The sequence below is a fragment of the Strix aluco genome, chromosome 1 (genome assembly GCF_031877795.1).
Source record: "Strix aluco isolate bStrAlu1 chromosome 1, bStrAlu1.hap1, whole genome shotgun sequence".
NCBI classification, from domain to species: domain Eukaryota; kingdom Metazoa; phylum Chordata; class Aves; order Strigiformes; family Strigidae; genus Strix; species Strix aluco.
The window spans coordinates 51,703,287-51,716,689 of NC_133931.1; the positions used below are offsets into that span (position 1 = coordinate 51,703,287).

A 13,403-nucleotide genomic window follows, 5' to 3' on the forward strand; every position below is an offset into this window, starting at 1 on the left:
CATTATGCTTTGATGTGATCTACAAAGCCCCATGCAAGACTCCTGCTGGGCACTTGCTCTTTAAATGACAGCAACAGTTGAACACTTTAACCTGTGAATAATTTAGAAGTCCATTAAATATTAAATAGATTTCTAGATAGATGAAAAACCCTTCTGCTTATTGCAAAAAGGAATCTGATAATTGTTATTTAGAGATGTAAGCCTTTTGTGAGTATATTTTAGGCTTAGTGATTCCTGACTCTTAAGATTTATTCTAAAGGCAAAGGTGGTTCATGACACATCAAGAAAAGACACTGTTCTTATCCGTCACTGTAAATCATTTCTACTTATCATCTCTGTATATAGGGACAATGACAGCTTGGGAAAAGACATGCTGCCAGCCAATCCAGCAGCAGATCTCCCGCTGCCTGATACTGCCTGCTTTAATTGATCGAGAGATTTCAGATCCTAATTGCCATTAGTGTTGCTAAAACAACAACTCCAGTGGCAATTTACAGGGACAGGAGGTGGAAAAACTCCTGGAAAGATGGCTTTAATGGACCAATATCTTTTTTCTCTCTCCAAACATATTCAGGTGTCAGCACGTCAGTTCTTGTCCTGATGTTTTGCCCAATAGAGTAAAAGTTCAAAATTTAAACCTATTAGCTTTTGGAGATTCAGTACTTAATTTCAATCTAAGGAAATGGGGCAATTTACAAAAATGAGCAACGGTAGTCTGTAAAATTCATGCATGAGATGATTAGTTTTGAAATGTCCTGTTGTGGGAAAAAAAAAACCCGGATTTATGTGTCTTTCTGTAAAGCTAATATGCACTTGGTTTTAGGTTTTTGTTCAATTTAAGAGAAGCAGGAAAATGGGCAATGATAAAGAAAAGCAGAGATACTTCAGTTTCCCTATTACTAGCTAAAAACAGATAGTTATCCTTCTCCCCAGGCCTCCAGAATGGTAAATGCTCAGGAAAAGTACTCAAGATTGATGACTTTATCAAAATTGCCTGGCATACAAAAATCTTTTGGGGAAGAACAGCAAGGAACTTGGTAACAAATCTGAAGGATGTAACAGAGTATCCCACTTTGCTGTGTGCTTACTGCTCCTATCCTTGTAGCAATTTAGATGCTCTCATTTCTCCTGTAAATATTCCCGTTTTCCATACTCACTGCAATGCCTGTTACCTGACCTGCCAAATAACTGACAGCAGGTGTTGCATGCAAGTCAACCTCACCTAAAGGTGCTTCTTTTTGCCTCATTTTGCATACGACTTTCTTACTCAGTTTAAATACTGAAGACGAACAAAGACTTCAGAGTTTAGGTAACAAAGGCCATCGGGAATGCCTAGCCTATGGACTCATTGATTGTTGTGGCTACATGTTATTTGGAGTGATGGTATTGAAAACCTCTTGCTCTCAGCTTCACTGAACTCATTAGTGTTCTGGCCAGCACTTAGTTAAATTCAAAGTTAAATTCAGCAGTGATTTGTCTTTAGAAACTGCATGAAGCTGGTTTGCAGCATTTCTGATGGACACAAATTCTTTTTATCTAATGATTTGCTGCTTTCCTTCAGAAGAACTGTCCATTTCCTGGGCTTCAATCCATTCCATTACTCATATTGCATTATTTCCCTTAACTGGAGGCAAGTTTAGTCAGATGAATACCTATATTCTTGTCAAGACAGCAATATTCAGCATCTATGCCTGCTGCAGGTAAGCTTCTAACCACTTAATGAATTCAATGCCATGAAGAATAAAAGACAAGGTGAACTGGCTGCTTTTATAAGGACATGTACTATCTGATGCTCTGGATTTTCTGTCCTGTAGCTCTTCACCTCCCACCCCACTGGCAGTCAGTCACTGTAAGCCCAGCAGCTGAGAGCTGAATGTAAGACTAGCCACGCTGCAGTGCTGCATCTGCATGACACCACCAGCTCTCCTCCTCTTACAGGTCCTCTAGATTCATCTTCTGGGCAGGACTTCACAGGAACTTGGAAGTTCTTAAAAGGTTCTTACAACATCACAAAATAAAATATTATCAGAATAGGTATGATTTCAATCTATGAATGTTTTTTACCGTTAATAAAAACAAGATTAAAAGGTCCCTTTTCAAAAACATGTTTTTAAATGATGAACCATAATGAGTGCCAAAGGAAAAAAAACACAACAGAACTGTAAACTCAACTAACTTCACTACTTCTTTTCCCAGGGGAAAGACAATACGATACCTTCTTCCTCCTTTACAACACCTCTAACAGTGACAGACATACATTGCCATTGCCTTTTTTGAAACTGCTTAGGGACCTTAAAATACTAATGAGAACTGGATTTCTCAGAGTTGGCTGCAAGCAGTCACTGTGTCCTGCAGGCCACATGGAGCGACTCTGACACCATCCATGAGGACTGCCAGAGGTGTACCATCTCCTTGGAAGCTGAAGGAGAAGTGGTGCCTAGAAAAGCTCCAAGAGCAGGCAAGCAATGGAGAATGGGTTCCCTTCTTCCCCTGCCCATGAAATCTGCCTTTTCCAGGGTAGCCACCTGGAGGCAGAGCTGAACCTGGTCCTTCTCCATCCTGGCTGGGTCCCACTGAGGGTCTGCAGAGTGCCTTGCACAGATCGTGCCAGGGAGTTGGGTGGGCAGAAACCTGCTGGCACATTCCCTGTGCTGGCTGCAAGGGAGAGCCTGGCCATAACAGTTCCTCTTTGGGAACATGTGCAGTGACCCTAGCACCTGGAGCATGACCTGCCTAATGGCTAAAAGGCGACTATCCGCTGTGTCTGACCCCCAGCTCCTGTCTCAAAGGGCTGAAAATGCAATTCACCTTAAACCAGCTGAAGCCCATCTCCAAATGAATAATTCCTTCAAGTCTTGTTTAATCCATCTGCAAACAGCTCCACTCATTAGTTTGCCATGGCACAAATCCCCTCTGAGGGCCTAGAGCAGGTCAGCGTGCATGTGTACGTGCATGTGCTGAGTGCATGTGTGGTGGGGCAGCTATTTGCTAGTGACCGGAGGCATCTCCCCCTGTCCTGGAAGAGGAACAGCACCAAGGCTCAACTCCACTTGCTGTGAGCTTCCACCGTGACAACCTTTGGCAAAGGAGGCGTGCACCACAGCAGCTCAGGGGTTGCACAAGGTGCACCTCTGATAACCATCATTACCTCCCATCTTCTGTCCATCTGCAGAACTAGATGGGTATTAATTCTCATCTACTGCAAGAAAGATATAAAGTGAATGCTGAGCCAGAAATCCAGTTTCAACATGCTTCACAAAGTAGCTCTTCCATCTTTTGGAGTATTATATTTAAATAAGAAAGAGGAACTTGCAGAATAGTATTAGCATAACATTACAAATGATACTTCAAATTTGTAAGCATTATTAAAGAATACTGGGGTGTCAACATGATCCATAGTGTAACATCAGTGAATGGTGAGAAAGGAGAGGATAAACAATTTTTATAAAGCACAGGTATCTCTCCACAATGGTAAAAAGGTTCAATGCATGCTTCACAGGTGAGCAAGATTTTATTCAGCAGAAAAATTCTATCATGAATACCCTTTAGCCATGAAGATTTCTGATACATTGAAAAAAAGAGTAGCAACTGCCCAACTGATCCTGCAGTACCACCACTAGCACTTCAACTGCCTCACCTCTAACCCATGCATCACACAATGATTAGTATTTCATAAAAACATAATCAAAGCCAAGCATTCAGACAACATTATCAGTGTTGCTGGATCCTGTAGGTAGTACCTGCCTCTGCAGATCAACCGGTAACGGTAACAGGAGTTTGTGTGTGTGTCTGTTAATTTAATAACAGGGCAAATAACACTGTTAAGAGTGCTCTCGGTACAGGGCAACCCTCTCATCACTGCCCTCAGCCACCACTAAACCCTGCGTAGGGGTCTGATGACTTTGGGTTGTTACACCACAGGATGCTGGGGGCCAAGGAAAGACAGCAGGCAAAATGCTCAATGCCTCTTTCAGCTCCTGACTTGCAGTATAGCCTTCCTTACATTGCTTTCACCTGGCTATGCCTGCTCTCACAGCTGCTCTGCTGGTCTAGTTGGGGGAACAAAAGCAAGCTCTGGTCCTGCCCATTACTGTGGGCCATGGAAACAGGTGAAGCTGTGCTTGTCTTCATGCCACCACCAAAGATGTAGGCAATCTTAAGGCAGCCAGACCTAGAGAGGAGAATTTATGGCCCAGATCCAGAAAAGTACCTGCCTCTCATTGACTCCAACAGGACATAACACATCTCAAAACCTATGTCAATTTAGTTTTAATTCTCCCATTTTTCCCTTGCACAAAAGCACTATAAGCTAAAGCATTAGGTTTCCATCAGACACAAGGTACTGACAAAATTTTGAGGGCAGAAAATTCTAGTAATTACTTCTGTTCATGACTTCTTTTCTCCTCACCATGTCACTCTGCTTTGTACTTTTTGCTTCTCTTCAGCGCAACAGAGAAAACTAGAGAAAATAATTCCCCCAGCACATGGTGTCCTTCCTTCTCAGCCCTAGCAAGGACTACCAGATCGCCCTTCTGAAACTGCAGGTAGAAAAACCCACCATTCATTACAATGTTTCCCTTCAAAAGCCTGCTGCCAGCCACACTCCAGTGAGCTGGCAGCTGCCTGGATGCTGGGGAAAGGGATTTGGGAAACATATTTCAGGGGACAGCTCGAACTCCAGCCTCTAAGGTACTTCCACGGTCTCCTCCCTGCATCCCCCAGACCTCCATTTGTATCTGTACAACCACTTACAGTTTGGGGGTCTGGGGAGGGTTCTTGCTATTCTAGCTTGACCTCAGCAAGGAGGGTGGGCAAGCAAGGGCCACAGCCTGGAGTACACTGCTTGCACCTCGTTGGTAAGGGGTGATGCTGCCCCATCGACCCTTGCCCAGAGTACACAGAGTTTAGCTGTGACTGCAGGAACTGCCTTTCAGATAGGTTTTTAAAATTGATCTGTTAGTGCGGTTTAGCTGCCAGCATCGACACAGTAGAGCTCTTCAGTGCTGCCTACAATATAACGGGGGCTGGCAGCCTCCCCAAAACACAGCTGTGCCTGGAGATTTCCTTGCTGGCCGCAGCGCCCGCGAGTTGGAACAGAGGTGGAGAAGCAGCACCAGCTCCACCATGTGCTCCTCTCACATGGAACAGTCTCCCCTGCATGTGTGTCCATCCTGCTCTCCTGCCCCTGCCAGGGCTTATTCCAGTCTTCTTGCAGATGTGCTCATGGTTCCCTGCAACCATTTGTTTCTTTTCATAAACTATTCAGTAATGTTTGCAGAACATAAACCAGTTAGGACATCTTGCCCAGGGACAGACATCAGCAATCCAGAGATTCAGAGAAAGCAAAGCTAAACGATGCTGTCACTACAGTACTTCAGAAGGGTACCAGTGTCTCTCCCTGCTGGTACCACATCCAAAATGTGCAACTAAGTAAGCAAGCACTGTGCAGCCTGAACAGAGTGGCTACAGTTTATGCTATACTGCCTCATCTGTTCTTTGCACCAGCTGTTCCTGGAAGGAGGTGCCACTGAATTGTTTCTCTCTTCCTCTGATGCTCTGGAAGAAAGACAGAGGGCATTTTTTTTTTAATCTTGTCTTTTTAGCAAAGGGAACAGGGACAGATTGTTTAGTATTGGCACTTGCTACCTTCTCATCCTATGCTGTTCTTGCTGCGCAAGCATGGTACAAGACATTACATGCTGAAATAATATTTAGGTTTGCAGCTGGGCTCGTTACTGCTGTAATTTAGAAGGTATAACCAGTCATCAGCATTTCAAAATACATTCAGTTTTCACTAAAGAGGCAATTTCCACAGGGCAATGACCATAAATGAATGACAGTGTACCCAGGAAGAACGAACAAAGCTGCCAGTCTGTCAAGAATTTGTCCGATGTGTCATCCCAGTTTAATTAAGGGAAAAAATTTACTGTAAGAGACAGGAGAGCAAGTCAACTCTCCTACAAAGGTGCCTCCTTTCTTTTGTGCATTAAAAATAATCTCCTTTTGTTTTGAATTACTGATGGACAAGCAGCTTATGGCAAAACATTCTCCAGAATTAAATAGATGGCTGAAAAATATGAGACAAATTCATCCTTTATGCACTGGATAAATTTGACTCTGGATGATTTGTGGGTCTTTCAAACCCACCTCGGTGTATCAGCTGAATATTCCTACAGATTTTGTACCCTGCAGGCGCTGAGCTGACCCCAACTACCGGCAACTCTCAGCTCTTCAGCGAGCAGCCACGGTGGCCACACTTTACTCCTCTACCCCAGGGGGGACAGAGCTGCCGCTTACCAGCACTGCCCTTCCCAGCTTTGCGCTGCACCTCTGAAGGCACCCAGCAAGCTGTGCCCCAGAGCCTGCCAGACAACTTCTCCTAGCCAAATCCAGTTTCTCCCACTTCTGAAGTTTCAGTGGATGAGCAAAAAGCTTTCTCAGTCTTTGGAGAACTGCTTCAATCTGAATATTAACTTTTCTATCAGAGGTCTAGTCTCTCAGCATGTCGAGGGATGCAAGGCAGCTCCATGGACATTGCTTACACCAGCTAAGAACCTGTACGGTTTATTGCCAAAATAATCTGTTTTCACTGAATGATCTGGCCAATGGCTAAATATACAATAAAAAGGTTATTTGATGATATGATTCAATGATATATTTCTCTATAGTTCTGGAAATCTAGATACAGTAGCACCATGTTTACATCGGAGAAGGAGAAAGCTGACTGCTTATAAAATAAAAGCTATGCTGTCTAGAGTACTTGTTTTGTCAAAGATGAATGAAGTCAGAAAAAACAATAAAACCAGTGCATTTTTCAAGAACATTGATTCAAGGGGGTAGTTTTCTCCAGTTTAATAATCAGAGATACCATAACACATATAAATAAACTGGGGACTGAGAGCTGTAGTTTTAACCTGGTAATGTTCCACAAGGCAAATACATCTAAGTGCATTTATCTCTCTCAGAGCAGATATGTAAAAGCATTAGCCTCCATCATGCTGTTGTCCATTATCAGGTCTACATGCAGGCCCAGAAAGACTATGTAGTACATGTATAAATATACATACCCGACTTGGGTACAGTCTCGATATGGCAGCACTGAAAATATGCTACAGAAGGATCTTCTGCTGCTGATAAGGACTATTCTAAAATATAAAAGAAAATAAAAGAAATCAAAGACTAAAATTTTAAAATCCCACCACAATAAGCAAAGCAACAGATGTAACCATTGAGGAATTCGTAATCATAAAACTTCCATCATGAATGATTTCTCCCTCCTCTTTTTTATCGCACAGGTAGGGTATTGTGCTACTGAGTCTTTACAGAAGTGCTGGTGCCATACATTACACAGCAAATGAGTAGTGGAGTCCCATTCCCTCTACAGGCTTTCTAGGCAGACTACCTTGAAATCCAGGACAGATGTTTTTCTAGTGAAAGGAGCCCTAGTGAAAGGAGTCCACCCAGAGAGACAAGGAGCTGTTCTGACAACTCACCACTATGGCTGAAGCTAAACAGACAAATCCAGCACCAACCCAGGTGAAACACACCACAACTCTGTGGAGTCCACACTTATCGGACAAGAATTTCCAGCTGCTGGTCAAGACCTTTCTCTGCTAAACCAAAGGACTCCCTCGATTTTCAGCTTCCTGTTCCTGAAACAGTTTGATCCATGGATGAAGTCAAAGTTTGCTATTATCATAAGCTTTCAGATCACTGTTCTCCAGGTTCCTCCTTGAGTCTTCTCCAGTTTTACCCCATCACCCTTCTCGGTCTCTGAGCAGTATCACTGGCCTCAGCAGTTGCACAGATAGCAGATATAAATATCCTATCCTTCAGTCTTACCTTTAAGATCAGTGTCTAGCCCTGACGACCTGCCAGACTCTGTGCTCAGTAATCACATCAGCCCTCCCAGATATGATGTTGCATTGACACTCAAGCATGACTGATCCCACAGCTTCTCACCCCTTCTCCTCCAGCACCACATCTATCTCAGTCACTAACTATCAGGGCTGAATCCCTCCTGTGAGCATGACTTGCCTTCATTCCTTATAGGCAGGTAGCTCAAGATTTGGCTACGTGAAAGCATACATTATCTGCCTGCACAGAGCTTATCTCAGGAACCAGGACACTTACAGCAACCGCCTTGTATTTTTTAATGAGTCTCCAAATCTCTGCATCACCTTCAAAGTCCCTGTGTGGCATTAAATCAAATACCTTAGAGTAACCTATCTGTTTTACAGCCAAACCTTTAGTTATCAAGCTCTGATGCATCGTTAAGCAACATCAAAACCTCCTTGAGGTCAAGATCCACTTTCCATAAAACTGCGTGGACTGCCTACAGCTATGTTCTTATAGTTTTGGGAGATGCAGATTGGCAAGAAGTCAAGAGAAGCTTGATCAAGATGTAAGATATAAAATGCCAATAAATAACCGATTGTTTATAAATATACCCTCTTTCCTTATTATGTTCAGGACACTGACAATTGTACAATGTCCACTAAAAAGACCTTTCTTCCCTCTAAAGTTGGCCAACAGCCTGCATCCCCTCAAATTCCTTTAAGACATGGTGACGGCAATTTGTGCCGTCTTCTAATCTGTTTAGTGTTAGAATTTACTGATGTTCCACCTTTCCAAAAATCTCCCCTTGTGATCCAAATGCTAGGACCTACTGCTAAGCTGGTTGTCAGGGCTATTGCACTTGCTTGCTTTGCTCTCCAACACTGATTTTTCTGACATTGTGTGCCACAGATCTGTATGTGAGGATTTCACTCCAATTTTTCATCCATTGTCCTACACTGGTCAAAGCGGGACAACAAGCCCTAGTAAGCTATTTTGTTCTTTACTGTCCGAAAACCACCATATGCACCTATAAGTCTCATACCAGTTACACTGTTAGTAAAACACTGTTTCCTTTAAGGGACCAGCTTAGTCATTCTTCTTGGAAAAGGTTTAGATCCCCAAGAGAGCTGCTGCATGTAATGCTTCGAAAAATGCAGAATGATCAATTTTCCTTCTCCTGGATTGTTCTCTTTTAGCAATCCTATTTTCTTCCTTAAAAGTATGTTTAAAAGCAAAGTGGTATTTACCCTTTAATAAAGGACGGTTTCTAATAATAAACATGCATACAGCATTAGAAAGTTCTCCCGCAGCAGATGAAGTATGATTTCATTGTCTGTCTGAACGCTCTAACACCTCTTACCTATGGTAAATATCTCAGATCCTGTAAGATGGTCTTGTGGTGCAGCAGTAAATTATAGAGCAGGGGGGGAATCATTTCTCCCATTTGAGAAAGGCAATCCACAAGCAACAAAACCTGGCATATGATTAATTTTGTGCTTGCCACTGCTTATTGCTGAATGGTTGCTGCTCACAACAGCTTGCTTGTTCACTGGAAGCCTTGTTTGCTGATGTATGAAACTTGGCACAGATTTTGAGGCTGACATCAGAAAGCATCTCTGAATTTGGAAAACCACAGTACCCACTAAGCATATTCCCCCCACTCCCTCTGGTTGCTTCTGGAAATACAGCTCTTTCACCAATGCCCTACACCTCCTAAACAAAACACCAACTCTTAAAGAAAAACAATCTGGTGCTTCCATGTCCACAGCAGAGACAACAGTAGGAAGTTACCACAGAGAACTGGCTGCGTGTATCAGAATGAATCAGACCAGAAAGGAAATAAAATGTACCAGATCAGCCTCTAGATTTTTTTCAGATTTCTTTCCCTTGGGACCTAAATATTGCCTCTCTTTCCATAATCCAGGGGACCCTCTTTACATAAAGATCTCCTACGTAGCGCAGGAGAGGAGCCCGTGGCCTCCACGGCCAGGATGCCACAAAGCCACATCTGCAGAGCTGCTGGAGGGGGCTGGTGCAAAATAGCCTTAGGAGCTGGACTGGAAGAGAAGCAAGGAAGGCAGTGGTTAGAAGCTCATCATGGAGAGGATAAAACTGCATTTTATTTCGAGGTCTGATGATACGCATGGAAAACAAAAAAAAAAAAAATCTGAGGGCCTGCAATGGTTTGCTGGAGCAGAAAGTCCAAAAACTTGTCACAAGTATGCTTTGGAGAAAAAGGTGTGGTGAAAGCTGGTTACTGTTCAAGAAAATTGAATTCTTGTTTATGGGAGAAAAGCATTTTCCTGTATTTCAACTCTTCAACAAGGGTGTCTATGATCCTGTGCCACTCTGAATGAGCCATCTCCAGCATCAGAAGCAGCTTGAGTCAGAGTGGGTTTACATGCCCTGATTGCCCCTGTGCCACCAAGACATGTTTAAAATTACTTCATTAAAAGGTTTTCACTCTCTAATTCTCACATTTCACCAAGAAGTTGTATTAATTACTATGGTTCAGAGCAACCATTATTTTGCAAGAGAGCTCTGACAATGTGCAACTGTCTGAGACTGTAAAAGCTAATCTTCCAATTTCCTCAATGAGGTATATGCTATGAAACCTCAAAAATTTTCTGAGCACAAGGCTCTCAACAGAATCGGTAATTCATTTGACTTGAAGAAAAATGTCTGGTTTTTTTAGTGTCTGTCTAGGTTTGATTGTGTTGCACTAAAAGGCTGAGATCAGGCAATGTGCTATACATCATATGTACTATATACATGCAGAATACTGTAGCTCCTTTTCTCATACCTGATTGATGATGTTTGACTACCAGGGCTTTGCTGCCCTGAACGCATAGGTGAATACACAAACCATGGATGCTGTCTGGGTAGCAGACATCATTTTGGAGTCTCCCACGTTCAAGTTGGGACTACTGGAAGGTGGCTGAGAGTCATTATGAACTGTGAGGACATTGCAAATAGTCAACCTCTTAGAGTGCATGTGTGCGCATATCCACAATCAGAAGGGCAGCAAAAGAGACCCTTTCATAGCCTGTGGGTGGTGTTTAGCCTTGGCTTAGATCTGTATACTAACAAAAAAATTAAGAAAGCAATGCCATGGGGGTAGGAGAGGAGCATTGTTTTACTGCTTTTATATCTGCTATAGAGGACGACTTTAGAAATGTTCTTGTCCCATTCTAACCACGAATTGTTTGTTCAGCTGGCTCAGGTTGCTGTTTCAGTGCCCTGTTTCTGCTAGATAGGAAACCTGCTTCACAATTTATGGAAGATACGACCAATAAACCTGCTGAGTAAAGTGGGTGAAACCACATGCTGGTGTCTACCCATACTAATTTGTATGTTAGGGTTGACCTGTCTTTGTCTTTTAATGGGCAAATTTATTTTGTGCTATTTTACAACACTGCTTTGATAATACAGTCTAGCAAACCTAATTTTTCAGCTTCTTTAGTAAGTCAGGTCTGACAAATCCAAAGAAACCGGTTTAACCAGTGCACAGAACCATCAACAGGAAGCTTTACAAGGACTAGCTGATAAGCTGTGGTCTATGTATAGGTGGTTTTTCTCTGTGCTAAATAGCTGAACTCTTTATTTTTCAACCACAGCCAGTCCTGCCTTGCTGCTGGACTGCCAATGGCTGGATCCAGAGCATGGTCGCTCAGTACATGCCATCCCCAGGACTGAGGGGAAGAGCTCTCAGTGCCGCAGGACAAGGACTTGTCACTTTACAGGTTGAGAGCCACAAACAAGGGCAGGGACCAGAGAAAGGAGCCCTGAGCTATCATCCACACTGCAGTTTTCTTTGCTGTGACACTCATGGTCACATGCCAGTGAAACAATTACTGAAAGCACTAGCTATTTTAAAGCCCAGCTATGAAAGTCACCACTCAAAAATACATTCTGTGTAGATTTCGTTTTCAAAGCTGGGTTCCTCAAGTTAAGTGAAAGGCTGTCATGCCATGAAAGAAGGGTCAGGGGTTTCAGAGAGAGCTCAGAGAGCACCACTCCAGCCTGGCTCAGCACCTGTGTCTTGCATGACCATGCGTGAGCCACCTGGGACGACATCCTGGGCATGGGAGGGAGCCCCAGGAGGGTTTTCTATCCATTGCACTACCTGCGCTCCTCCATGTCGCAGGGAACCAGGGAGGACACCAGCTTTAGAGGTCTTTAAGGTACTCAGAAACTCTGTTGATTTTAGGATGAACACATCAAGCAGATCCACCTGAATTTCCAGAAGTCCTTTTCATCCAGAACGTCTGTTAACTTCAGTGACTGCAATAGCATCCAAACTCCTCAGAAAAACAGGGTATGCACTCAGACTACTTACTGCTAGACTTAGCTAGCCTTCAGGGTGACACAAAATGTTGACTTTGCATTTTATTTTTAGCTAATATTGCTGTGGCTCTTTGTCCATAGGACAAAAAGCATTTTCAAAACTGTGTATTTTATTCTTATTGTATCTGTGTTCTAGATAAAGGGATCTTTATTATGATTATGGAAGTATTCTGAAAAACTGTGTCTGCTGATAAAGATAAGAAGCCAGCCGAGTAGCAGAAGCTCACTCACTGTTTTCTTAGCAAGAAAAACATTCAGTTATATTATCAGATGTAATGACTGATATATGAACTAAGACAAAATGCTAGGATATATCCTAGAAATACTTTTTTTCCAGGAGATGAAGAGTTCATGAATCAAATATTTATTCATTTTTTCCACAGGTAATATTTCTATCAAGTTTATGGATGTATTTTATATATGCATCTCAGAAATTACTCGTTCTCTGTAGAATTTGCATAATACTTTATGAATAAGTCTTTTTAGCTATAAGAAATTCCCAGAATGTACATATATTTATGTAGAAAACAGACTAAAATTAGAGGTCTGCTTTTCAGTGTTTGATTCCACATGTATTTGTTGTAAAGACAATAATCAGCTGCTAGTCAAACAATAGTTAAGTCAACAGTTCTGCATGCGTCTGTTTGCTGCAAAAGCTGTTTCTGAAAAGCCATTGTCTCTCAGAGCCACCTTCTGCAATGTTTATGTTGATTACTACCTTTCACTTAATTTAATTGTACATGTGAGAATGAATGTGAGGAAAATTTTGTTCAAGCCAAGTAACACCTACCAAAATTCTATTCATAAAACCTGCAGTTCATAGAATCAAAGAATGGTTTGGGTTGGAAGTGACCTTAAAGATCATCTAGTTCCAACTCCCCTGCCATGGGCAGGGACACCTTCCCCTAGATCAGGTTGCTCAAAGCCCCGTCCAACCTGGCCTTGAACACTTCCAGGGAGAGGGCAATGGTTCAATGTAATGTCAGAATTTCTACTGACCTGGTTCCATGTTTGATGGAAACCACAGGCTATGTGCACAAACTGGTCCACAGGAACGTACGTGGTTCTCGCCCACGGCAGTTGTATAAGAACAGGTATGTGCAAGGGTCAACTCTCAGTGGGATGGTTTAGTCTATATGCAAGCTGTTCAGGTAGTCTATTAAAAACCTATTCAAGTTTAGAAGGACAAGAATAAAATCATGAGGCACGTGGGGAAA

At 42.6% G+C, this 13,403-nt stretch overlaps 1 protein-coding gene across 2 annotated transcripts in view; it reads right to left on the reverse strand.

Annotated features, from left to right (window-relative positions):
* The window catches only part of CABLES1 (Cdk5 and Abl enzyme substrate 1), a 76,347-nt gene that overhangs the window by 22,659 nt on the left and 40,285 nt on the right, over positions 1-13,403 (reverse strand). For both annotated transcript variants that reach the window (XM_074820824.1, XM_074820829.1), the window contains exon 4: positions 7,068-7,145. In XM_074820824.1, coding sequence (XP_074676925.1) covers positions 7,068-7,145 — 78 coding nt within the window. The remainder of the gene's footprint in view (positions 1-7,067; positions 7,146-13,403) is intronic.